The following is a 24804-nucleotide window of genomic DNA, read 5'->3' as shown; positions in this document are numbered from 1 at the left end:
GAGCTTGCTCAAGTGTGTGCCAGACAAAACATGAGGTTGGACAATCAACAATAAGATGAAGAACTTCCATGGATAGCGAAGAGAGCAAGGCGCTTAGAATGAGTTGGTCATGTTGTTTCCAACGAAGAAAAAGTTGAGATACCTGAAGAGAGACACCATAAGCAGCAAGAATATGTGGAGAAGAGCAAGAGTTTGAACTATCAACAAAGCCGAAAACCCCTTGGCCTAAGAGATACGGTTTCATCTGCATTCATCAATACAAATAATTTATGTTTGTCAATTTCAAAGAGATGACCTGATGAGTGTGGGAGAGGGACACAATTGCCACGACAGAAGCTGCAGTAGCTTCAGCAGAAGAGGACGGCAGTAGAGGAGCATTATTGGGGTTGAGAAGAGCACGGCCAACATCTATATGTTGTGGCCACTGCAGAACTGAAGCTAAAGAAGAAAGTGGTCTTGCGGCAGGAGTGTAGGAAGGCACAACCGGTGCTGATGTAGAGGAAGAGATGGCTGCCGGCTGAGAAGGATCCATTGCAGAGAGGAGAAGATGTATTTTAGTTTATTTAAGGCTCTAATACCAATTTGAGAATAACAGAATGACTTAGGTTGGTCTTAGCCAACCTTTTCTATTTATATATGTAGGGCAGAATACGGGTGTAACCATAGGGATTACAACATTGGAATAATCCTACATTAATTTTCTATTCAGAGATATACATGCTATACATTCTATAATAATTATCCCTTTAGCTAATTTGTATTCTAATCACATGCAACATGTACAGTAATGTATAAATCTGCATAACTTCATCAATTTTGTTAGATTTCTCTTCACAACAACGGCTTTCTATGGCTAAATTCAAGCCAGCGAGACTGGAGCCTCTGGAAAAGCTTTTGGAGGAATTTCTACTTTGGCAACTCTTCTACTAGTGAAATGCCTCCTCGAAGAGAGCCACCGTTTCAGTACAGCTGAGATAATTCCCCATACGTTTTTATGCCTCAACAAATTAGTGTGACAGACGTATATGACGAAGGCAATTGTTGTTGTGCCTCCAGTTATAAAGAAAAGTTCTCGAAATCCACTGGGACCAAGGCTGGAACTATCACTTGGCATCTTCGGGCATTTTTGTGGGGTAATCCATCTCTTCTCTAGTTCTTGTAGCGTTCCATTTTCTGATAAATTCAGTAGAGCCTCATTCATGCTAGCAAGTAATGGAGATCCACGCGGAAACGCCTGGTAAACAAATTAACCATGTAAAAATTTAACCACTGCTTAAGTTCATGTTTAATTCATATATATATATATATATATATATATATATATATATTTGGACATGTTAGTATTTCGAAGCAACTAAGTCTAAGATTAGGCATGTGTCTTTTACCATAACCTACTAATTTATTCAACTTATATTTAATGATTCATTGCACCTATCTAAGTGATCTCTCTCCTACTAATTTTGTTCAAAATCAAAGATTTCATTGTTAGTTTCCTTTGGTCAAACTCAACACCTTGTAATTTGTGGTCCAACCTACCTACAAAGTCAACAAAAAGCCTCTGGCCCTAATACAAATTTTAAAAGAACTAATCCTACATGCATATTTTGGTTTGGCCCGTAAGAATGTAAATTAGCAATAGTAATTTCAGGAAAATTATTAATGAACGGAAAAGGTGAATAAATATGAGCGCGAGATCTTACAAATCGAAACCCTCCAATTTTGTACGGTGGTCCAATTTGGATGAAGCTATTGCAGTATTTTGCAAGGAATATCTTGGCAAAGGGAGTTCCAAGAAAGGCAGCAGAAATTTTCTTGTCCTCGAAGCCTTTAGCATAACTTTCTGCTGACTGAAAATGCAGCAAGTTTTGGCTCTTGAATTTTAGAACTTCCGCCAAATATCTTTCCGTATAGGAACCTGTACAACATCCAACCATTGCATTGCTATTTAATAGTTCTTCAACGGTTGGTATAGTGGGTTCAAGCCTCTGTACAGTTAGCATGCTTGTGAGGTTGGCTGTGTACGTCTGGATGATGATTAGAGCCACAAACAGCCACACCACCCCTGACATCCTTGATAGATTGCTATGAAGCTTTGGCCCTAAATCAAATTGTTGTCAGCAAGATATTGTTATTCATTGCTTGTTAAAGGATTAGTTATATATTTTCAAAAGTTCAAATCAAAGAAGGAAACTGATTGGAACTAAAAACTTTAATTTACCATTCAAGGAGAAAAGAGTGTTGAAGGATAACCAAATCATGATCCCAATTTGATTTGGGATGGAGCCTTGTAGTTCATCACAATGCTTTCGCTCTATCCACCAAACAACAAAACCATTGTAGACTGTAATCACTGAGATTAAAACCCACATGGTTGCGGTGAATGGTTTAATGAATGACCATGCTTTACTGCTCGAACGGACCGGGACGATCAACACCAATCCTGTTTCAGTATATGGATAGGTGAATTCTGCATATTGGTGTCTGCTTGCAACTATTTCCACATCACCAACAACTGCGTCAAAATTCTGGTGTTGTGGGCAAAAAGTCCAAGTACAACAAAGTATGATTAGTCTAAAGTTTTTTTTTTTTTTTTTTCAGAATATGCGTGCATGCATGATCAATTAATGAAAATTTAATTAATCATTTTACTCTATCAAGCTGCCTCTTACCTTTAGATGAAGTTGCTCTACAAGTTCATTGTAACTTCCATTGAAGTATTGGAACTCGTATGGCGGAAAGAATGGCATGCTTGCTGTAGTTGCTTTGAAGACCTCGTTTGCAAAACCAGAGAAGTTCGTTCCCAAGCGATCATCACTTTCCACTTTCACATATTCTTCGTAACCTGACAAGGAAGCCACTCCGATTCGAAATAGCTTAGCACTTGTCAGTGTAGTCCATCCTCTTGGAGTATACCTAGGCCCCCCTGGCCAATGCACTTGCTCCAAATCAATCATCGACGAGTTATAAGTAGAATTTTCATGGATATTCTCCGAGAATCCTGATCCATTGGACCAATAGGTCCAATTCCCGAGTTCATTGTAACCCGTTCCTATTACGTTCACGATCTCAAATATTTCTGCTGCAGCAACTTTCTGGTTTTTGAATTTAACTTTACCTGATAAACCACGAAAGTCTGCGTCCAAAATGTTTTCCAACAACTCTTTCCCTCCCCCTTTACTTCCGGCCTTATTTAATCCAAGAGCTATTGTCCTCATAGCATCATAGGCTTGCACGGCGTAAATCCCAGGCTCTTTCTTTTCTTCCAGGGGAAATTTTCTGCTAAAACGTGTACGAAATCTTTGATTAAAAGTCTCGAAACGCCGTCCCATTTTAGGGAAGTAACTCCGGACTCCTAGAATTCCTTGCATTGAGGATATTACAGAGGCATTGATGGAATGGACAAGGCTTGTAAAGGGATCTGTTGTGATCCATACGTAGTCCTTTTTCATCATTTCCATTTTCTTTGCCATTTCAAATAACCGCACAGCCAATTTGAAGGACAAATGAACAACAAAGACTCTACAGAACTGCTTGCTTTTGATATTTTCAAGCTCTTTGGACATTGAATCAGAAGTAGCAAAAGGAGAGAAGGCTACAAATTGGCTTACTTCTGAATTAACTTCTCTAAGGGCATCATGTAGATGTGGTATGACTCCCCTTGCTGAAGAATCTGTATCTTCATATATCACAATGACCTGATGCCAGTTCCATGATTGCACAATAGCAGCTATAGCTTTCATTTGAGCACGCTTATCAGGTGAAGCTTGAAGTAGAGAAGGCCATCGTTCAGGTGCCCATTCTGGAGCTGTGTCAGCTAAAGAAAGAATTGGAACCTGTGTTTCTCTTGCAATCTCAGCAACTAATGACACCTCTTCCCATGTCTGTGGTCCTATAATGGCTTGTACTTGTCGTGTGTCGATAAGATCCTTAGCTGTGTAAGCAACGCACAGATGTGAGCTTGGATTTATCTTAATTTAAGGCAAACGATACCTATTTCAAAAGCAAAACATATAGTTACCTTCAAGAGCTGCATGGATGGTATCCTTTTGAGAGTCATTTATAAGCAAAAATGTTAGATTTCCGAAGCTATAGAAATCCTCCTTTGCAACTTCCATCGCTACTATTTCTTCTTTGCCAATACGGGAACTTGTATCCACAATAGCTCCTATTCCAGTACTTCCTTTGAAAATAGCCTGTGTCTTGGTGCTTTGATCGGCTCCTGTACCCGATGTCAAGAGCAAAATTAGAGCGAACAACGAGAAGGCGTGAGGCAAAGTACCCATTGTATTCTTAACGAAATAACGAAGTACTAGAGCTGATTCATACTTGTTAGCCTAGAGATCTCAATTTATATTTTACTTCGTCAACTTTCAACCTTAAGATTTTTCTCCTTTGTTCAGGGGTTATAATTTGGTCTATATTTCTCATCCATTTTCTGCATCATTTCATTAAATATTGCGTGCAAGTATATCCTACTATTTTTTGTCGCCGATTTTTGACACCGTACAAAACATGGTGATCAATGGGACACTTGGTGCAAATCCCCACAGCTACAAATTTCACTAGAGTGTTATTTGGCTATCTACGTGTCAACTAAGATTAAATTTCAAGGGATTGACATGAAAAAGGGTTATTTTCGGTTGATTTACAAACTAATTGAGAATACCCTTATTTAAAAAAAAAACACGACAATAAAAATAAAAAGATTATTTATCAATAACTAATTAGTAATAAAGTTTAAAATGTATTTAAATAATGATTGTTTATTTTTAAAAAATATAATTTTAATATTAAAATATAATGATAAAAAAATTTAAAAAAAAATAATTTGAAGTTATTTTTTGTAATGCTAATTATTTAATATTTTTAGCTGTTTGATATTGAGTAATTAGCATGACAATTGTTTCTGATTCTTGGTATGCTTAGATTTGAGTTAATGCATACTGACCCACCCATTCATTAGGTTAGGTTGACTCACGATTTCAACTTTTTTTTTTGTTTTAAATAAAGAAAACTCAATAATAGTTATGCAATGACCATTTATACGAATTTTCTTATTAGAGCTTCACGCACGTGTATTATTCATTCATTTACTTAATATTTTTACTATATTTTTCAAGAATTGATTAAGTAGTTAATAATTAGGAAATGAAATTACTATATGAACAGTTTTCAACTTTAAATTTTTTAATAATTTTCTTATAAATATAATTAAAATAATATTCTTTGAGGATGTGAGCTTTAGAAAAGGAACTATTATTAATATTATCATTATAGTTTTTATGACTTTTTTTATTTTAAAGAATTTTTTTCATTATATGTGAGAATATATTTGATGAATCAATGTATTTCATACTAAAATTTGTTTTACAAAAGCTCATAAACAAAATAGACAATAAGTAAGAAGAAGCTCAGCGAAGGCCAAGGTCCATGATAAAAAGATTTGGTAAAGATAACACCCTCTTCTTTTTTGCGGTCTAGGCTAAGTGCCCAGACAGTTGTGGGTCTCACATCTGGTTAGACTCAACTCCTTTAAGCTTGGCCACAAGTCAGGCTCAAGCGTATATGGATCTAGCACATTACCAAACCCAACTTCTTTGAACTTGGCTACATTCCAAGCCCAAACACTCGTGGGTTTAGTACTTTGTCAGAGCCAATTTCCTAGAACTCGGCTACACGTAGGCCTAAGGGCCTGTGGGTTCAATACTTTACTAGATCCAACTCCCTTGCGCTTGGCTATACATCAAGCCCAATCACCTATGTGTTCGGTATCTTGCCAAACCCAACTCCTTTTTGGGCTTAGGTTTTTTCTTCAGATACAATCACCTAAAATGAGAATCTAGGGTCATCATTTCCCTACTCCCTAGCCAGCCAAAATGTCCTCTAAAGACCATCTTTAGTTCAAATTAATATTAATATTGATTATAAAGGATGATCCTATCAACGTTAATATTATGTATAAATTGATGTAAGACTATCTTCCATAAGCATGTGACACTCTCAATATTAATGTCTTGTAAGAATACACTTACATTCAATATTAATGTTGATTATAAGGGTCTTTATTCCACTTGAAAGAAGAAGAAAAAGACTTATAACCTCTCGAAGAGAAAACAGAAAAAGTTATAAATATGCTCTAAACAATCCAAGAAAAGGGTTTATGATCTTTTACTCTCCGATAATTAATTCTCAGCATTTATTACATACTAAGAACAAATACTTTTGTTCTTAGAACTGAATATGTATTTACCACATCTCTTCATAAAAGTCATTGCTTAATCATCAAAGGGTCCTAAAAAGTCCACAACAGGGTTTTTGGTGGAAATTCAGACTCTATCATCAACCCCTAGAAACCTCATCCATGAAGAATAGAAGATTGACAAGAACAAGTGATCATCCATAATCCAAATGCCACAAAATATATTTTCCCTAGCATTCAGGTTTTTGGAGAATCATCAATATTATAGGTATAGTTTTTAACCTTACAACTTGTTCGAGAAAAGAAAATACGAGGAAAAAAAAGAAGATGAATGTGAAAATAGTAATTTTTGTTTATTTGGTAGGTGACAAAAAGTGCTTGGAAAGAAAGTAAGAAAAAATTTTGATTTAAAAAATATATGGGGTGTTCGGTTTTATTGTTGATTAAACGAGGGTAGTGGAGAAATATTTTTATTAGTATTTTGGGTTAATTATATTAAAATATTACCCCTCACCGATCACAAACATCAATTTTACACTAAACTTATCTAAGAGTTTCAATCCTATCCTTTCTTACACTCTTCATCCAATTCTATTAACAAAAACCATTAATGATCCATGTAGCTAGCAACTCCAAAAATTTTCAGATTAATCAAATTTAATATTTAAAACTTAATGAAGAAAAGGAAGACTTTCAAATTAAATTGCTTTTGTTTAGGGAAAAATAAAATAAAAATAGAAGTTAAGAAAACTAAAATAAAAGAAATTAAAAATAAATTTCATATAAAGTCAAAATCAAGAAACTAAAAATTTGAAATTTTTGGGTTTCAATTTTTTTTACTATAATTTTGTTTATATCTCCTGTTAAATTATAAATTTAATGTCTTTAAATTCTGTAGTTATAGGTGGGAATTTAAAAAATTATGTCAACTGATTTGAAGGAAAGAGTGGTCAGAAGTATATAGTTGATTAGATTACATTTAAGGGATAACTGATTGATCCCATTAGAGAAGGTATTTTGTCGTTAACCCTAATATTTTCCTAATTTCTAAACAAGATAAGAAAAATTTCTCCATTTTTACTCCTTTCCCCTCTTCCATATATATACAAGGAAGGAAACCATCCAAGTTATTTCTACGAATAAAAGAGCCAAGATCCTATGTCTGAGGGGCCATTCTACGATTGCTACTTCTGCGTACATATGAGACAACAAGAAGTATAACTTGTAATGCCTGCCATGGAATCACATACATGTCAAAGGTCCAATGGCGGCTATGTATTGTAGGTCCAACTTTCTCGATTCATTCATGTACGTATTGTAGGTCCAACTTTCTCGATTCTTAGGCTGTCAATGTCTTTTTTCTCTTTCTAAATTAATTATCAGAAAATTATTCCTTGAATATTGGGTTATAGAGGAAGATGGAATTAATTTCATTGCCGCTGATCGTTCATATCCCAAAGGAAAGTGCACAGGGATTTTTGTGGCTCGATAATGTGGAAACATTTTTATTGCATAACATCTTTGTCACGAGTGCGAGGTCCGATACTCAAATCCGAAAGCACAGCGCAAGTGGGAAGACCGCTAGGATGCACACTCGATTGTATTTAACTTGTGTGAAAAGGCCACAAAGTAAAGACGAGGATTTTTCTGTGTGGGGCTGCTTGCCATGCACGCGAGACAGAATACATGAACCCTTCAAGAATTATTTATTAGAGGGGTTAAAATTAATATAATAAAATATAATATTTATTTTAATTTATTATATATAAGTTGTAAAACAAAACCTGTATAATTTAGTTTTATTCAAATAACTTACTACAAACATATAATGACCTTATTATAATGTAAAATAAGTTGAATCAACCTGTTAACTAGCAGATAAATTGTTGATTTTTCTGTTTCAACCAATCCCTGACATAAATCAGCAATCGATGACATGTTTTTTACCTTTGGATGATTGGGTATGTGATTGGATGACATATTCTAAAATCAAAACATATATCGTGAGAAAAAATTGATAACATAAAAAAAATCTAAGTATAATCAAAACAAACCAATAAAATATATCTAATTAATTAGAAAAAAAATCACCATAACAAGAATTCAAAAAATAATTTGTAGAACTAGCAGATTTGAGAAACAAATGAGCAAAAATGGTAGAATTATAAAAAAAAACCTCATTAAATTGTTAACAAACATCTCAAAATAAAACAAAAATAAATTTTAAATTTAAGTTACCTTATTTTATTTGATGAAAGATAAATTAATTGGTGGCTCTGCTTCAATCTTTTTGTAGAAAAATTCTACTCATGATTTGTGTTTTTATCGGCTGGAAAATTTATATTAGAGCTATACAAGGTAATGATCTTATATTTTTTTCTTTTCATGTCGGTCAAGAGTAAATAAAAAATTAAAAGTAAAGTTACATTTAATTACTGTTAATAAGGCCACCTTTTTAAAATAAAAAAATTATATCAATCAAATTTTGCCATGTCATTTTTATTTTATTTTTACATAAAAATAAAGTAAAATTATTATAAATGACTTGGAAAAGAATTGGTGTGTGTATATCTTGGTCAATGCAAGGAACCATACATAGAATGCAACCACTTAGAAGGCAAACCTGTTTGGCAAGATTGCAAGCAGATTTGAAAAGTTAACACCTCCAACTCACACTTAATTAACTAAAAAAAATTTCAAATGTTTTTTTCAAATGTTTCTTCGCAAGCCGAGTTCTTGGAAATTAATGCTTCAGCACATCTATAGTCCTTGGAAATACGTGTCGGAGTGCAAGACTGAATCTGCACGCATCGAGTCTTGAAACGCTTCAAGTTCTTCAGAAAAGAGAATCACGACTCTAGTATGTATCCAGTTACGTTTTTCCAAGCTTGACTATTAATTAATGTAAAACATTTTAAATTGAATATCAATTAAGAATTTAGTTGTAAGAGTGGTCTGGTGTCATATTTTGTTTATTTTTTAATATTTCATAATTTATTGATTTTCGAATTATATAAATTTATCCCTTTTTAATTAATCTCATGAACAATTTTAATTACCTCCCATTGAAGTTGAAATCATTACAAACACGGGATTGTATGTTTGTATATTAATCTAATTAACATAGTTATTTGGCATAAAATTCTTTTTATTCATATTATTAATCTTGTAATATTTAAAATGAAACAAATGATAATGAATCCCATACCCATGAAAAATCCTTGAATTAAATAGGTGTTTTATGATCATCTAAGACTCATCTAAGATTTGTATACAAAAATATTAACAATATGCACTATAAGATTTCACAGTTTTACCGACGGAACAATTCCGTCGGTGTGTGATTAGAAGTTCGTCGGTGATTTTTTTACCGACGTCATCACCGACGGATTACGTCCGTCGGCTTTACCTTCGTCGGTGATTCCCATTCCGTCGCTATATCGGTCGGAAAAAAAAAAAAACCATTTGCTGATGGTTTTACAGACGAAATTTGCGCGCCAAAAAAAAGATTCCTGCTTGAAATATACCGACGGATTTTTATTCCGTCGGTGATATTGTGATTGACCGACGAAATCTATCCGTCGGTAAATCCGTAGGTGAGTGTATGAAATACCGACTGAATATATCCGTCTGTAAATTTGTCGGTACTGGTGGCAGCTTACTGTTAAATGCCGACGGATTAATTCCGTCGGTAAGTCTGTCGGTGAGTGTTTAAAATACCGACCGAATTCATCCGTCGGTAAAATCCTTGGTAATAGTTTTTTTCTTAATATGTTTTTAAAAAATTATTTAGGATATATAATATAAAACTATATAAATTAATTGTAATACAAACCAATTATGCAAATAAAATTTATATTAAACATAAAAAAAAAGTTAAATAATATTCATTACAAACTGAATATGTTTCAAGAAAAATATTAAATGAAGTTTTAAAGGTAAATAATGTTTATTACAAATTAATATAAAGGTGGAGCTGGAGGAGGAGGAGGAGATCCTGGAGGAGGCTGGTGGTTATACGGCCAAAAAAGATTAGGCGCACATGTTCCACTATTTGCCATGTTCATAATCATTTCGCGAAGCTGTTCATAAGCCGCTTTTTGTTGTTCATAAGCCGTTTCATACTCCGCTTTTTGCTGTGCTTGAGACGCTTTGATTTGCTCAGACTCCACTCTTTGTTGTGCATGAGAAGCTTTGAGTTGTGCGTACTCCGCTGATAGGTTATCGTATTTCTCGGTAAGCTGAGTCGTGTGTTGCTGCAAGGCCACGAACTCCTTAGATTGAGAGTTTGATATTGATTGGGAGCTCCCAACAGTTGAAACACTACGGGTCGACCACAAGTTGTCGCCCGTAGTGTTGGAGAGTCCGTAAACCCGATTTTTATCGGGTCCACCCGATGAGCCAACCTCTATCCACAAATCCGGATCGAATTCCGGATGGGTCAAAATATCATCTCCGTATCTCTCCCTCAACCGATTATTATAGGTCTCCTGAAAATAAAAATAAAAAGTAATCATCATATTCAATACAATAAACATAATAACTTACAAAATAAAATGGTTGAACAAACATACCACGAAATGCTGAGCATGGTTATCAACGAACTGTTGCGTCCCCTTCTGGCAGTCTTGACTCCGCACGTGCGTCTCCATAAACAGCTCCATCGGGCTCGGCTCACGTCCAAGAGACGCAGCCTATAATGAACAAAGATATATTAATAACAACTGAATTTAACGATATATTTTATTTAAATTAATCTTACCATCCGTTTCGTATGTGCAGCAAACGGAACGGAGCCGCCAGTGTGCGTTGTCACCCCGCCATGAATTGGCCGATTCCGGTTGTCAGCACCGGACTGTGAGCGTCGTGTGAACCGCTCAGATGTCATGTGCTCAAGATAGTGCGGCCATATATCTTCCGAGATGTATATCGGTTTGAAATCCCTCCAAACCGCAACATCATTCCAGCCTTGGAAACCCCTATCCCTCGCGGGTTTTTTTGCCTTTTTTTGTGCTTCATACCAAAAATCACTCAACCTACTTCACGCAACCAAAAATTACATTTCGAAACATAAATTTTTGTCAAAAAAAAATCTTGTATTGTTTTCGATCTTACCTAGTTGCCGCGTGATTTTCCCACACCCTCCTCACAACAGTGTTATGCTCACTGTCGCAGCAGAATTTGTGCTGTGTATAAATAAATAAGTTTAAATAAAAATAATAATTTATTTACAATTATATTAATAAGCTGAAAATTATAAATTAATACCAACCTCAAACCTGTTAAACCATGAATTGATTTGAGGCATCCATTCAGGATACTTGGATATCTAACTCCATTGAAACAATGGAATCTCCATTGACGATTTAAACGCCAATGATATTACTCGAGCGGCTTCAATGTTTGTGAACCTGAAAATAAATGAAATAAATTCAATAGTGATTACTTCATAAATTATGTTGTAATTTAAAAAAAAAACTAAAACTTTAACAAACTTACATTGAAAGGTCGTCCTTCCACTGTGCCTCATACTTGCGGCTAAATTGATTTAGCTGCGAAGGCACGGCGCCTCTGTGCTCTGAAGTACCGCTGGAAGAGGCAGCATCGGTTGACGGCGCAGGTGGTGTAGGTGCCTCTTCTTGAGAGGCACCTAAGGAAATATCATCCTCGCTGCTAAACGAACTAGCTGCGACCATACTTGAGCGACCAGCTTTGGTTTTCGTTCTACGTATCTATACAATTTTATACAAATAATTATATAATTAAATTTAAATGTAAAAAAAAAATTCGACAGCACCTCCCCTATACCGGATACTACCAAAATCCACAAACCTGCACATATTAACAATAGCCACAACCAATTTACCCAATCTATACTAATTATTCCAACATATTCAATTACTAATCCTAAGGTAAATTCAACATTAAGAATTACAATTCAAGTAATTATTCAATAATTATGCCAATACAACAAAACAATAAATTAAAAAAAACTCTAGAATAACAATCAAAATAAATGGAAAAAATTAAACACAAAGCATGCAATAATAGAGTAAAACTAATAATTATTCCAACATATTCAATTACTAATTCTAAGGTAAATTCAACATTAAGAATTACAATTCAATAAATTATTCAATAATTATGCCAATACAAAAAAACAATAAATTAAAAAAAACTCTAGAATAACAATCAAAATAAATGGAAAAAATTAAACACAAATCATGCAATAATAAAGTAAAATTAATAATTATTCCAACATATTCAATTACTAATTCTATGGTAAATTCAACATTAACAATAAATATTCAACAAATTAACTAATACTAATTATGCCAATACAACAATAAACAATATTCAATAAATTCAAAAAAAAAACTAGACTTTAGCAATGAATTATGCAAAAAAAAAAACTATCGACTTTATCTACATTACAAACAATACACCAAAATAAAAAATAACCAAAAAATAGCAAAAAAAATCATCAAAGTAAAATGAAATAAAGAAAAAACTAACCTTTTAAACTGAAGGAGATTCACGATAAAAAAAAGCTTGAGACTTTATCTACATTACAAACAATACACCAAAAAAAAATAACCAAAAAAATAGCAAAAAAAAACCATTAAAGTAAAATGAAATAGAGGAAACACTAACCTTTTAAACTAATGGAGATTCACGATAAAAAAGCTTAAGATCGCCTGAAGAACAGAGAGGAAAAGAATGGTGAAAAACTGAGGAGAAGAGAAAATGAACTGAAGAGGCGGTCGGGGGAGGATAAATACCAATTTTACCGACGGATTCACCGACGGCTATATAATTAATTATTATTTTAATTTATTCCATCAGTGAGGTGTTAAAAATCCATCGGTAAAATTTGAATTTCGCACCAATTTTTTTAATGGCCCTCCATATTTTTCCTAGTCCGTCAGTAAATCCGTCGGTAATATGACGCGGTCAGAGATGCATTTAATGCATAACCCTTTGATATTCGCGCGGTCCGTCGATAATTTTATCGGTAACATTGACAACGTACCGACGGCTATATATTCGTAAGTGTTGCCGTCGGTGATGTGGTGGCATTTCAAGTAATTATTTTTGAACTCTCTGTGTTTTCCCGACGGACTACGTCCGTCGTTGATGTGGTGGCATTTCAAGTAATTATTTTTGAACTCTCTGTGAAATGCCGATGGACTACGTCCGTTGGTGTTTCCGTCGGTAATGTGGTGGCATTTCAAGTAATTTTTTTCAAACTCTCTGTGTTTTCCCGACAGACTACGTCCGTCAGTGTGGCCGTCGGTGAAGTGGTGGCATTTCAAGTAATTATTTTTGAACTCTGTGAAATGCCAACGGACTACATCCGTCGGTGTTTCCATCAGTGATGTCGTGGCATTTCAAGTAATTATTTTCAAACTCTCTGTGAAATGTCGATGGACTATATCCGTCGGTGTGGCCGTCGGTGATATGGTGGCATTTCAAGTAATTATTTTCGAACTCATTGTGAAATGCCGACGAACTAAGTCCGTCGGTGATGTGGTGGCATTTCAAGTAATTATTTCGAGTCACAAAATATATCATCCATTTTCAAATAATTATTTCAATTAATTATTTCATAATTGTGGCATTTCAACTGATTATTTCAAGTAATAAATATTTTGTATTTCAAAATATATCATCCATAATCTAAATTACATGAAAAAAAGGGTTTTACATAGGGCTTCATTTTGGTAGTTTTGTGCTTGTTTGAACTCTATTTCTGACAAATATCTTGCTCTTACGATATTTTTAGGTGTGGGTCGTCCAGTATTAGAGAATATTGACAAGTTCCCACTGGAAGGCACTTCACCGCCATCATCATGCCGTGGAACGCGATTGATTCTCGTTCTCATATGAGGTTCGAAATAGTACGAGATAAATATTGAGATCTCCTCAACAATATAGGCCTCACATATCGAAGCCTCAACATGCGCCTTGTTCTTAACCTTTTTCTTGAGATTAAACAAGTACCTGCATTGAAATATTAATCAAGTATTTTCAATTAAGAAAAACATATAAAATACTTTTATATATGAATTACATTGCAACTGTAATATCTAACCGTTCAAATGGGTACATCCATCTAAATTGGACCGGTCCTCCAGCTTTTGCCTCAAACGGTAGATGTTTAGGGAGATGCTCCATTGAGTCAAAAAATGATGGAGGGAATATCATCTCAAGTTTGCATAGTGTCTCGACGATATTCGTTTAAAGCCTCTCAATGTGATCAACATTCAACTTGCTGGAGCATATATCTCTGAAGAAATTATTGATCTCCGTGAGTGCATCCCATATTCCCTTTGGCAACAAATCACGAAAAGCTAATGGGATGAGTGTTTGCATAAACACGTGGCAGTCATGACTCTTCATTCCATACAATCTGCAGTCCTCATTCCATACAATCTGCAGTCCTCTATATTAACCAGCCTTGATATGTTTGATGCATGTCCATCCAGAAAACGCTTACTCTTAAGCCATTTGTAGACGAGCAGTTGTGCGTTTTTCTCTAACACGAAGCTTGCTCTTGGTTTTGCGACCCGTGACTCATCATAAACCAACTCTATATTTTTACAGTTATAGTATAAAGCTATATCCAATCTAGCCTTGATGTTGTCCTTTGTCTTCCCCTTCACATCCATAACGGTGTTGAACATGTTCTCAAACATGTTCTTTTCGATGTGCATGACGTCAAGGTTATGGCGGATCAGATTGGTCTTCCAATAAGGAAGCTCCCTAAAGATACTTCGCTTTACCCAATTATGGGTCAAACCAAAACCAGGAAACTTTTGCTTCCCTGATTGAAGGCCAAACACAATGTCACCGTACTCTGAGACAACATCATGCAATTCTTCACCAAAAAGACGCGAGGATGCAACATCTTTTTCAACTCTGCCAACAAAGAAATCTTTTCTGTTCTTTCTGTACCTGTGATTAAGTTGCAAGAAGCGACGATGACAGTCAAAAAAAGAAGCTTTACCTCCATTTGCTAGCATGAATGCCTTATTGTTTTCCATGCAGTATGGACATGCGAGTTTCCTATGCGTGCTCCAATCAGAAAGCATTCCATAAGCTGGAAAATCATTGATAGTCCACATCAAAGCCGCCCTCATAAGGAAATTTTGTTTCCTCGATATATCATAAGTCAGACCTCTGGAGGACCACAACTGCATCAACTCATCAATCAACAGTTGAAGACAAACATCTATATTCCGCCCCGAGCTTCTTGGACCGGGTATGACAGTAGATAAAAACATGAACTCCGACCTCATACACATTCCTGGTGGCAAGTTATAAACTGTGAGTATGACCGGCCAACAAAAATAAGGAGCAGCAAATGACCCAAATAGGTTGAATCCGTCTGTACACAACCCAAGACGCACATTCCTTGATTCAGCTGAAAAGTGAGGATGAACACTGTTAAAGTGTTTCCACGCTTCGTCGTCAGAAGGATGAACCATCACTCCATCAACCACATGGTGTGCTTCGTGCCATGTCATGTGCTCAACAGTCCTTGGTGACATGAATAACCTCTGCAGTATAGGTGTGATCTGGAAGTATCTAAGTTTTTTATATGCCACTAGAGTCTTTTCCCTGCCAGTTCTAGGTTTGTAACGGGAATGCCCGCATGTCATGCACTCGATCTTAGCATTTTCATGGTAGTATAACATGCAGAAGTTAGGGCACATGTCAATTTTTTGGTATCCTAAACCGAGGGGTTTCATCATGGACTTCGCAGCATAAAAGTTCTCTTTCAGCCTGTTCCCTTCAGGTAAAATGCTTCTTGCCCATTCAATAATCTTGTCATACCTGGCCTCACTTAACCCGTGATCTGACTTGATGGTGAACACCTGTGCTACGGCCGATAATTTACTGTGGTTCGTGCAGCTATCCCATAATGGTTCGTCAGAATCTTTCAACAAATCAAAAAACCTAGCTGCATCTGCATTAGGTTCTTCTTCTATGATTGAACATTGACTGCCATTACCTTGATTCATTCTCATTGCATCCATAACCATATTTCTGTAAGGATTAGTGTTGTCATTTGCCGTTTCATGCACGTTGCTAGCACTAGAAGTAGACCCAACCACCGTTTCTTCCATTCTCCTTTTACTACCAAATACTTCTCCATGTGCATACCAACACTGGTAATTCTCTATAAACCCCTTATGTAGAAGATGCATCATTATAACATCTTGATGCAGATACTTTTTATTTTCACACTTCCTGCATGGACACCTAATACCACCTCCAGTAAAATTTCTGGGAATAGATGTTGCGAAATTAATAAAACCCTGAACCCCGTTACAATAATCCATCATCCGCAATCCTTGGGGTGAATCTCAATACATCCATAAACGATCATCCATGACTTATATCGAACCTCTATAAAATTATGATGACATCATGTATTAATTAACTAAGTTAGGTAAATAAACTTGTAAAAATATTACTTTACCTCGAGATTATCCAACAAATCAATCACAACTTCTCGTAAATATTAAATATTCATTATCATTTATCAATGTCCATACAAATTAAAATATATAAATTTACAGAAATTACCACTCCGCAATACCATTGATAAAACTTTAAACAGACCCATTAAGCAAGCTATTAATTATTTCAAAATAGCACATGTAATTCGGTAGTTCTATAAAGTGTTAACAATTTACAAACAAATACAATCTTACAAAATCTAAAACAAACCATAACAGGTATAGAATTATACATTCATATACTACAAGTTTGTTTGAGAAATAACAATAAAACATGTACATCTACTAACAAAATACATATACTAAAAAACAAATTGACATTTAATTAAATGTTAAAATTTAAAAAGATAGAATTACTTACAAAAATTGATAAAATTCGTCGGTAAATCAGCACACGGATGCTGTGACCACAAAACTTCAAGAAATATAACTTGTTGTGCTGATATGAGGTAGATTTTGTTTTTTGGGGGGGAGGGGGGCTGGTTGTTTGCAGATGGGGAGAGTTGGGATTAGGAAGAAGAAGGAGAAACAGGGGAGGAGAGGGTCAGCAGAGCTGTCATATATTAACTTTTTCCAACGGTTTCACCGACGGATTTTCCTTCGGTGATTACGTCGGTGATTCTGACGGAAACATAGACACGTCACCATACGGATCTGCCATTTCAAATCCCTCGGTGAGTCCGTTGGTAATTTAAACGGCGAACCGGTCACGTCACTGCATTTTAAATCCGTCGGTGATGCCGTCGGAAATAAATAACCCGCCAAAACCTCCATGTCAGCGACCCACCTTTTTTTTAATTCGGACATTTTTCCGTTCGTAATTCAGTCGGTAGTTACCAACTGAATTACAGACGGAAGAGTGGCCGTCAGTAATTTCGACCTCGAATTACCGACAGAAATATTCCATCAGTAAATCCATTGATAGTTAACGAATTTCTAGTAGTGATGGAATATTTCCTTCTCAACTCAAAACACATTTTGTATTGCACCTCTCATCCAAATATATGTATTTGCCTATTGATATATATATTGGTTGAAATAATTTTTTAATATATAATAATAGAAAAAAAATCAATATAGAATATGTGGATATAAAATTTTTTATAATCTCCATGTATATTCAATTTAATGTTTTAATTTCTGTTGAAGTTTTTAAAAGAAATATCATATAATTTCAAATTTTATCAATAAAGAACTTAATTGAAAAAACAATAAGGATGTAAACAATATATAATTAAACAATTTAAGAGATTTTGATTAAGATTCAACTAGTATTTATATATATATATATATAAAATCATGTATCCATGTGTCATTTCATTAAAAACAGTAATTATTCACTATTAGATTCACATTAGTGGTTAACAATTGAGTATAACAAGAACATATACAGCTAAGAAAGATACGCGTGAATAAAGAAAATAAATTATATTAAAATTAAGATTGTATAGTTTTTATTTGTCATGAATAATTTATATAGAATTAAAATTTTAAATTCATGTGAAATTCTATTTTTATAAAATTATAAATAAATTATCTAGCAGCTGGAAATGGTAGTTAGCCCCATATATCAACCTTATTCACAAGTTTTATGCAATTTACAAACTTTCTTTTATCACTTTCTTGTAATTTATTTTTTATTTATTTTTTATTTAATTTTCTTTATTTACTTTGCATTTTTACCTATCGTTCTTTCTCTTAACCTATTAAAATTAAGTTAAAAATTTCACTCTTTGGTTGCTTTGTGAATCTGCTAGTTGGCTTAACTCGGGATTAAATTTTTAATTATAGGTATTTTTTTGTTGGGAGGAAGAAATGAATGAGGGGCAACATTAATTAAATAACCAATGTCAAGAAATGATTAATTGACATGTACTAATTTGTTAGACTAATAAGAGAGTAGTTACGATGTCAAAAAATTAAATGAGAAAAACATGGTTATAGTGATTGATGAACACAGTGGCCAATGGAGTAGTCTTCATCAGATGTGTAGAGGATGCTTTTCATCATTTCATTCTCCACTTTTGTATCTATAGATGAGCTGTACAACTCAATTCATTCTCTTCTTATAAGAAAATTGTTAGTTCATATCATATCCAATTGAGCCAATTTTATAAATACAAATTAAGTGTTATTGAACAAATTACTAATATAGGAGCAATTTTTAATAATTGAGACATATGATAGATTATGCCCCAACTTTTGGGTTTATATACATCATACAAGAGATTGCATGCTTGATGCCTGCGGAGCCAAATTATTAACAGAATTCTCAGCATTGCTTAATCTTCTAGTGATCTGCCTTTGACAGACCCAAAATCTCATTGCAGCCATCATAAGTCTCCATATGGTTGTGTATCCGAGCATGGAATTGCCTCTTGAGAAAATGTAGATTGCAAGGGAGATTGTTGATGTGCCGGTGGTTATTATGAAGAGTGTCCCAAAGCTGCTGAGGCTAAGGCTATGATTTTCATCTTCCACATCTGGGCAATTTCCTGGCTTAATGAGTCTGTTCTCTAGTTCCAGTAGAGTTCCATTTTCAGATACTTTCAGTAGAGCTTCGTCGATGCTAGGAAGTAATGGAGATCCACGGGGCAATGCCTGAGACACAAATCATGAAACTTCAATTAATTACACTGATATAAACCTACAATGTCATTAGGGCTGAAAGGAATAAGGCTACAACCAACTATCTTCCCACCATGCCACTAATCTAAAATTAGATGTTGAGCAAAGTTTCATTTCTCACTTTTCCATGTAAGTTCAGAAAAGAGAGGACCCTGATTAGTGGACAGTGCAACGGCAAGTGTGAAATACAAGTGATATGATGAATGCCTTAGGTTGCAGTATAGTGTGGTTTCTAGACAGTATAGAATTGATACTCTCCAGTACAGTTTATTCCAAATGCAGCATGTTCATGTGATACAGTTCTATTTAAGTTTTGCAAATGTTCATTTCAATCCCTGTTTTTTTCACAGGAAAAAATAAAAGGAAAATGAATCAGTAGGGGATATTATCTTACAAATCCAAACCCTCCGACTTTGTACGTTGGCCCTACTGAGACAAAGCGGCGGCAGTACTTTGCAAGGAATAATTTGGCCAGAGGAACTTCAAGAAAGACAGCAGCAATTTCTTTGTTCTTGAATGCTTGAGCATAAGCCTCCAGTGTGGTATAATTCCTGATGTTTTGCGTCTTGAAACGTAAAACATCCACCAAATAATTTTGCAGGTAGGAACCTGTGCAATATCCAACAACTGCATTGCTATTTAGCAGGGCCTCAACATTAGGAGCAGCACCATCAAGCTTCTGGACAGTAAGCATGCTCGAAAGGTTAGCTGTGTAAGTCTGTGTGATTACTAGCGCCACGAATAGCCAGACTACCATCGACATCCTGGATAGATTGCTATGCATTTTCCCCCCTAAACCAAAATATTAGTAGTTGTATTATATATCAACATGGAATTACTATAGTTTCTAGATCTGAAAAGAAAAATTAAGAAACGGGAGATAAAGGAATCTTACCATGTAACGAGAAAAGAGTGTTGAAGGCTAACCAAAGCATTATTCCTATTTGATGCAGCATAGAACCCTTAAGTGAAGGGCAATGATTTCGCTCTATCAACCAAATTATAAAACCATTGTAGACAGTTATGACTGCAATTAGAACCCACATGGATTTTGTGAAGGGTCTGATGAATGACAATCCTCTATTGCCTGATTGAGCAGGGACTATCAGCATCAATCCTGTTTCCGTGTAAGGCTTTGTGAATTCTGCGAGCTGGTATCTGCTAGCCAATATTACCACATCACCAACTACTGCATCATACTTCTGCTAACACGGATAGAAAGTTCAAGCCCGATCAGTCACAAGCCTTTGAAAATTAGAAAAATTCACCGACTACTGCATCATACTTCTGCTAAATCACTTGAGTTAATAAGATTTTTACGTTTGGCTTTTTTGTATGCATGGACTTTTCCTTCTAATAATTATGCTAGTGTTCTTGCTTTCTAGGACAAATCTTTTCATGAACAAGTTAAGTTCAAATTAAGTACAATCAACTACATAACCTTTCCTTGAGAGGACAACCAAACCAAGCCATTGAGATGCTTACTAGAAGGTCGGTTCAAAACTTTGGAAACTGGATGGGATTTATGAATGAGGGAAGCTATCTCTAATTGTGTAGTCCAAAGCACTATTAGACCTCCCAATAAAGCAAAAACAAAAGCAAATTTACACATATTTCAGTTGGCATCCATGTTCTGAAGTCAAACCATAACCACTTTTCCTAGGCATTAATTGAAGATTATAATCATTAGAAGTGAGCAAAAATATGGATACTATGAGCATTTACGTTCCTAGAAATTATCTAGTCAATGTTTAAGAATAAAACCGAAAGTAACCTTAAGCTTCTTAAAGAGCACATCAGTACCAAATGGTCACGAAATCAAACGAAAAAGTGAATGGACAAAGAGTTGTTCTTTTTCGTCTTACCTTGAGATAGATTTGTTTTACTAGCTCATCATAAGAAGTGTTTTTGAAGGCAATGAACTCGTATGGAAAAATGAACGGCAAGCGTCGTATAGTTTCTTTGAAAACCTCGATTGCAAATCCAGAAAAATTAACACTATTTCCCAAGTGATCATATTCCACATGCACAAACTCTCTATAACCTGATTCGCCAGGCACACCAATTCGCCATGGGTTTGCACTCGTTGCTAGAGTCCATCCTCTTGAAGTATGCCACGGTCCCTCTGGCCATAGCGCTTGCTCCAAATCAGTCATACAAGAGCTGTAAATAGAATTTTCATGGATAGTCTTACAGAAGCCTAATCCTTTTGACCAAAACCCAAGTTCCTTGTAACTCTTTCCAATTACATTGATATGAAATCTGTTAGCAGGAGCTCTTTTGTTGATGAATTTGACGAACTGAACTTTTCCTGATAGACCATGGAAGTCCACTTGCAAAATTCTTTCTAACAACTCTTGACCTACTCGGTTACTTCCATTCACCGCTACAGCCATTGTCCAAACTGCATCATAGGCCTCTGCTGCATAAATTCCAGGTTCATTGTTGTCATCTTTAGGATTTTGTATGCTAAATTTCCTTCGAAATCTTTGACGAATCTCATGAAAATGGTGCCCTCTTTCAGGGAAATAACTCTTGACCCCTATTATTCCCTGCATTGACGAGGAGATAATAGAGGCATTGGAGTGAACAAGGCTTGTAATGGGATTTGTCGTGATCCATACATAGTCTTTTTCCATCATTTTCATTTTCTTTGCCTTTTCAAATAGTCGCACGGCCAAAGGGAAGGACAAATGAACAACAAAGACTCTGCTCTGCTCACTTTTAAGTTTTTCGAGCTCTTTAGACAACGTAATGGTAGAAGCAAAAGTAGGGAGGACGAGACCTTGGATGACTCCTACACCTGCATCTCTCAGGGCATTAAAGAGATATGGTGTGACTGCGATAGCTGATGAATCCGTACCTTCGTATATTACAGTGACCTGATGCCAGTTCCATGATTGCACAATAGCTGCAATGGCTTTCATTTGCTCTTGCTTGCTAGGTGAAGCTTGAAGCAGGAAAGGCCATCGCTCTGTTGCCCATTTGGGAGTGGTGTCAGCCAAAGAAAGAATTGGAACCTTAGTTTGGCTACTGATCTCAGCGACTGATAACGCCTCTTCCCACGTCTGTGGTCCTAAAATGGCTTGTACTTGTTGATTGTTGATGAGATCCATTGCTGTTTACTCAAATTGAATATAGAATTAAAAATCTTTTAAGAACAAATTAATGCTGCACTCTAATTCAGCAGAACAAGTAGTTTAATTGTAATTCATCAGCACTAAATTAATTGTTGTTAAAAGTATTATATTTAGCAACAATTATTTGCCTGCTGCTAGCTGCGTATTTAAATATGAGGCAAAACATGTCTACTCCATTGCAATGATGTAAACAAGTAAGCTCATAGTACTAATTAAGATAGGCCAGCGAAATAAATACCTGCAAGAGCTGCAGAGACAGGATCCCTTTGAGAATCTTTAATGTGAAGAAACAAGGTCTGATTGCCGGTGCCATGGAAATCCGCCATTGCAATTTCCATGGCAACTCTCTGCTCTTTACCAATACGTGAACTCATATCGATAATAGCTCCAATATTGATGCCTTTTGCATGGACTCCCTCTGCTGCTGTTTTCTTCAGCATAAATAAAAAGGTTAATGCAAAGAAAGAGAAGATCATATGGTTAAACATGTTCATCTGTGCTTCAAGGCAGTAACATAGAGCTCGAGCTTAATTTCCCTACATACACACACATACACATATATGCGCAGTTAGTACTAGCTAGTCTGATCATTTACTTGGTCAACATTAAGTATTACGGATTATATTATGAAATTAAAAAAATACTATATAACAAAACTACGGAAACGTTGAACAATATAGTGTTAATTAATTAGTACCATGCATTTCCAATGGAAGAATATTCATTTGCAATAGAATATTTAGTTCATGTGAAGTCGTCTAATCGAGATCGAAAGACGCGTCTAAGCTAAGAACAGTGCTTTAATACATATATAACACTTCTATCTTTTAATTTACTATACTGCCGGGGACATTCAATTTCCAGGAATTTCTCCCGTAAAAATTGGTTTACTTGCTAAGCATGCCAGATTCTGTAGTGACAATATCCTAAGCAGATCCTGCTAGAATTTTAGAATAGTCTGGTCAATAGTCAACAATGTCTTGGGTCTTTCTTCAGGCTGTCTTGTCGTCTTCTATTTGATCGCATTTATGCAGGTCCCGGGTGGGGGAGTTTCCTCGTAACAGACAAGCATGCATCGTCCAAGCAAGGACACGGTGGTTGGCAGAACATACCCGTAAATTCGTTGAATATTCTTCAATATCCTTGAAGTTTGGAATCTATACAAGTTGTTCTTTCGAGGAAAAATCGCTTATGTTGATAGCGTTATTCATATAGAAAGTTCACATGAAGTTAACTGATGTGGAATATTCTCGTATAATTATAAAAATAGAAATAACAGTAATGTAACGTTGTGTTTCTTTAATTTTTTCCAAAACACAAATTCAAGATTATGGTGTTTTATGGTTGTGTTGGACTCAAAATAATCTCTTAAATGAAAAGCATTTGAGGTATGGTAAAGCGTTATGTTTTTTATTGGAATTAATTAATTTTTTATCTGTAACAAAATTCTAAAAATTCTTTTTTAAAAAAACTTTTTAACAACTACACCTCTTTAAAAAAATTTAACAGCTTTTTTATTTTTTTAACTATTATAACAACTCTTTAATTTTCTAATTTATTTTTTTGTCTAATTGTTACATGTTAGCAACCTATATATATATCATGCACTTTTACAGTCAAAGAGAGCTAAAAAAAATCATATATTATTTTTCTATGTTTGCAAGGTTGCTGGTATCTCCTTTCTATCTTGGTCGTTGTTTTTGTAACCCTTATTTTTAGAGAAGGAACTTGTTGGATCCCGGAGAATAGTCTTGTGTTGAGAAAATATCCTTAAAGACAGTGTTTGTACACGTATCAAGTTATATTTTGTTTGTATTCATTGTATTTTAATTACAACAATCTTAAGAATATTTTAGTAACATGAACAAGAACATTACTATCAATAATGTTGCTATCCTGAACAATGTTGTTGTTGAGAACTTAGTTACTGTCATATCTCCTATCGCCAACTATTTTTGTTTCCACTGTGTCATTAGCTAAATCATTCCCTGATATTTCAAAGATTGAGGTTTTTGCTAGAAAAAATTATATATGTTTTGTCTAACTACTACTGTCTTTAATCTTATATGATTATGAATATTTTTATATATAAAAAAATATAAAGCATAACATTTTATTTATAGAAAAAACCTAATATGAATGGTAAAATATTACTTTGCTCCTAAAAAAATATCACAGTTGTAACCCATTTTTGGGTCCCCCACAAAATATATATATAAAAATATATATATAGCCAAAGGAGGTTAAGAAAAAATAACAGGAGGCAGAAGCGCTCAGAAAATTGTCAGAAAATTGGTCAATGAGGTTA

At 34.9% G+C, this 24804-nt stretch overlaps 2 protein-coding genes across 2 annotated transcripts; both read right to left on the bottom strand.

Moving 5' to 3' along the window:
• Positions 1–749: 749 nt before the first annotated feature.
• LOC133690668 (glutamate receptor 2.7-like) lies at positions 750–4287 on the bottom strand. The gene is made up of 5 exons (XM_062110953.1): positions 4019–4287; positions 2670–3931; positions 2219–2525; positions 1701–2098; positions 750–1234 (listed from the first exon to the last, which is right to left on the bottom strand). The coding sequence occupies exons 1-5, from the start codon at positions 4281–4283 to the stop codon at positions 860–862; spliced, it is 2607 nt and encodes an 868-aa protein (XP_061966937.1). The 5' UTR covers positions 4284–4287; the 3' UTR covers positions 750–859.
• Positions 4288–18821: 14534 nt separating this feature from the next.
• On the bottom strand, positions 18822–23301 carry LOC133704039 (glutamate receptor 2.7-like). The gene is made up of 6 exons (XM_062128767.1): positions 23194–23301; positions 22735–23032; positions 21222–22474; positions 20252–20558; positions 19751–20148; positions 18822–19329 (listed from the first exon to the last, which is right to left on the bottom strand). The coding sequence occupies exons 2-6, from the start codon at positions 22988–22990 to the stop codon at positions 18946–18948; spliced, it is 2598 nt and encodes an 865-aa protein (XP_061984751.1). The 5' UTR covers positions 22991–23032; positions 23194–23301; the 3' UTR covers positions 18822–18945.
• Between the last annotated feature and the right edge of the window lie 1503 nt (positions 23302–24804).

The sequence above is a fragment of the Populus nigra genome, chromosome 1 (genome assembly GCF_951802175.1).
Source record: "Populus nigra chromosome 1, ddPopNigr1.1, whole genome shotgun sequence".
NCBI classification, from domain to species: domain Eukaryota; kingdom Viridiplantae; phylum Streptophyta; class Magnoliopsida; order Malpighiales; family Salicaceae; genus Populus; species Populus nigra.
This window is presented reverse-complemented; position numbering and strand designations above follow the sequence as displayed.

Coding starts and splice junctions, on each gene's coding strand:
- LOC133704039 (XM_062128767.1), bottom strand. CDS start 22,990: ATGAACATGTTTAACCATATGATCTTCTCTTTCTTTGCATTAACCTTT. Junction 22,475..22,734: donor TGTCTCTGCAGCTCTTGCAG/GTATTTATTTCG, acceptor TTGAGTAAACAG/CAATGGATCTCATCAACAAT. Junction 20,559..21,221: donor TAAAACAAATCTATCTCAAG/GTAAGACGAAAA, acceptor CCGTGTTAGCAG/AAGTATGATGCAGTAGTTGG.
- LOC133690668 (XM_062110953.1), bottom strand. CDS start 4,283: ATGGGTACTTTGCCTCACGCCTTCTCGTTGTTCGCTCTAATTTTGCTC. Junction 3,932..4,018: donor CATCCATGCAGCTCTTGAAG/GTAACTATATGT, acceptor TTGCTTACACAG/CTAAGGATCTTATCGACACA. Junction 2,526..2,669: donor TAGAGCAACTTCATCTAAAG/GTAAGAGGCAGC, acceptor CCACAACACCAG/AATTTTGACGCAGTTGTTGG.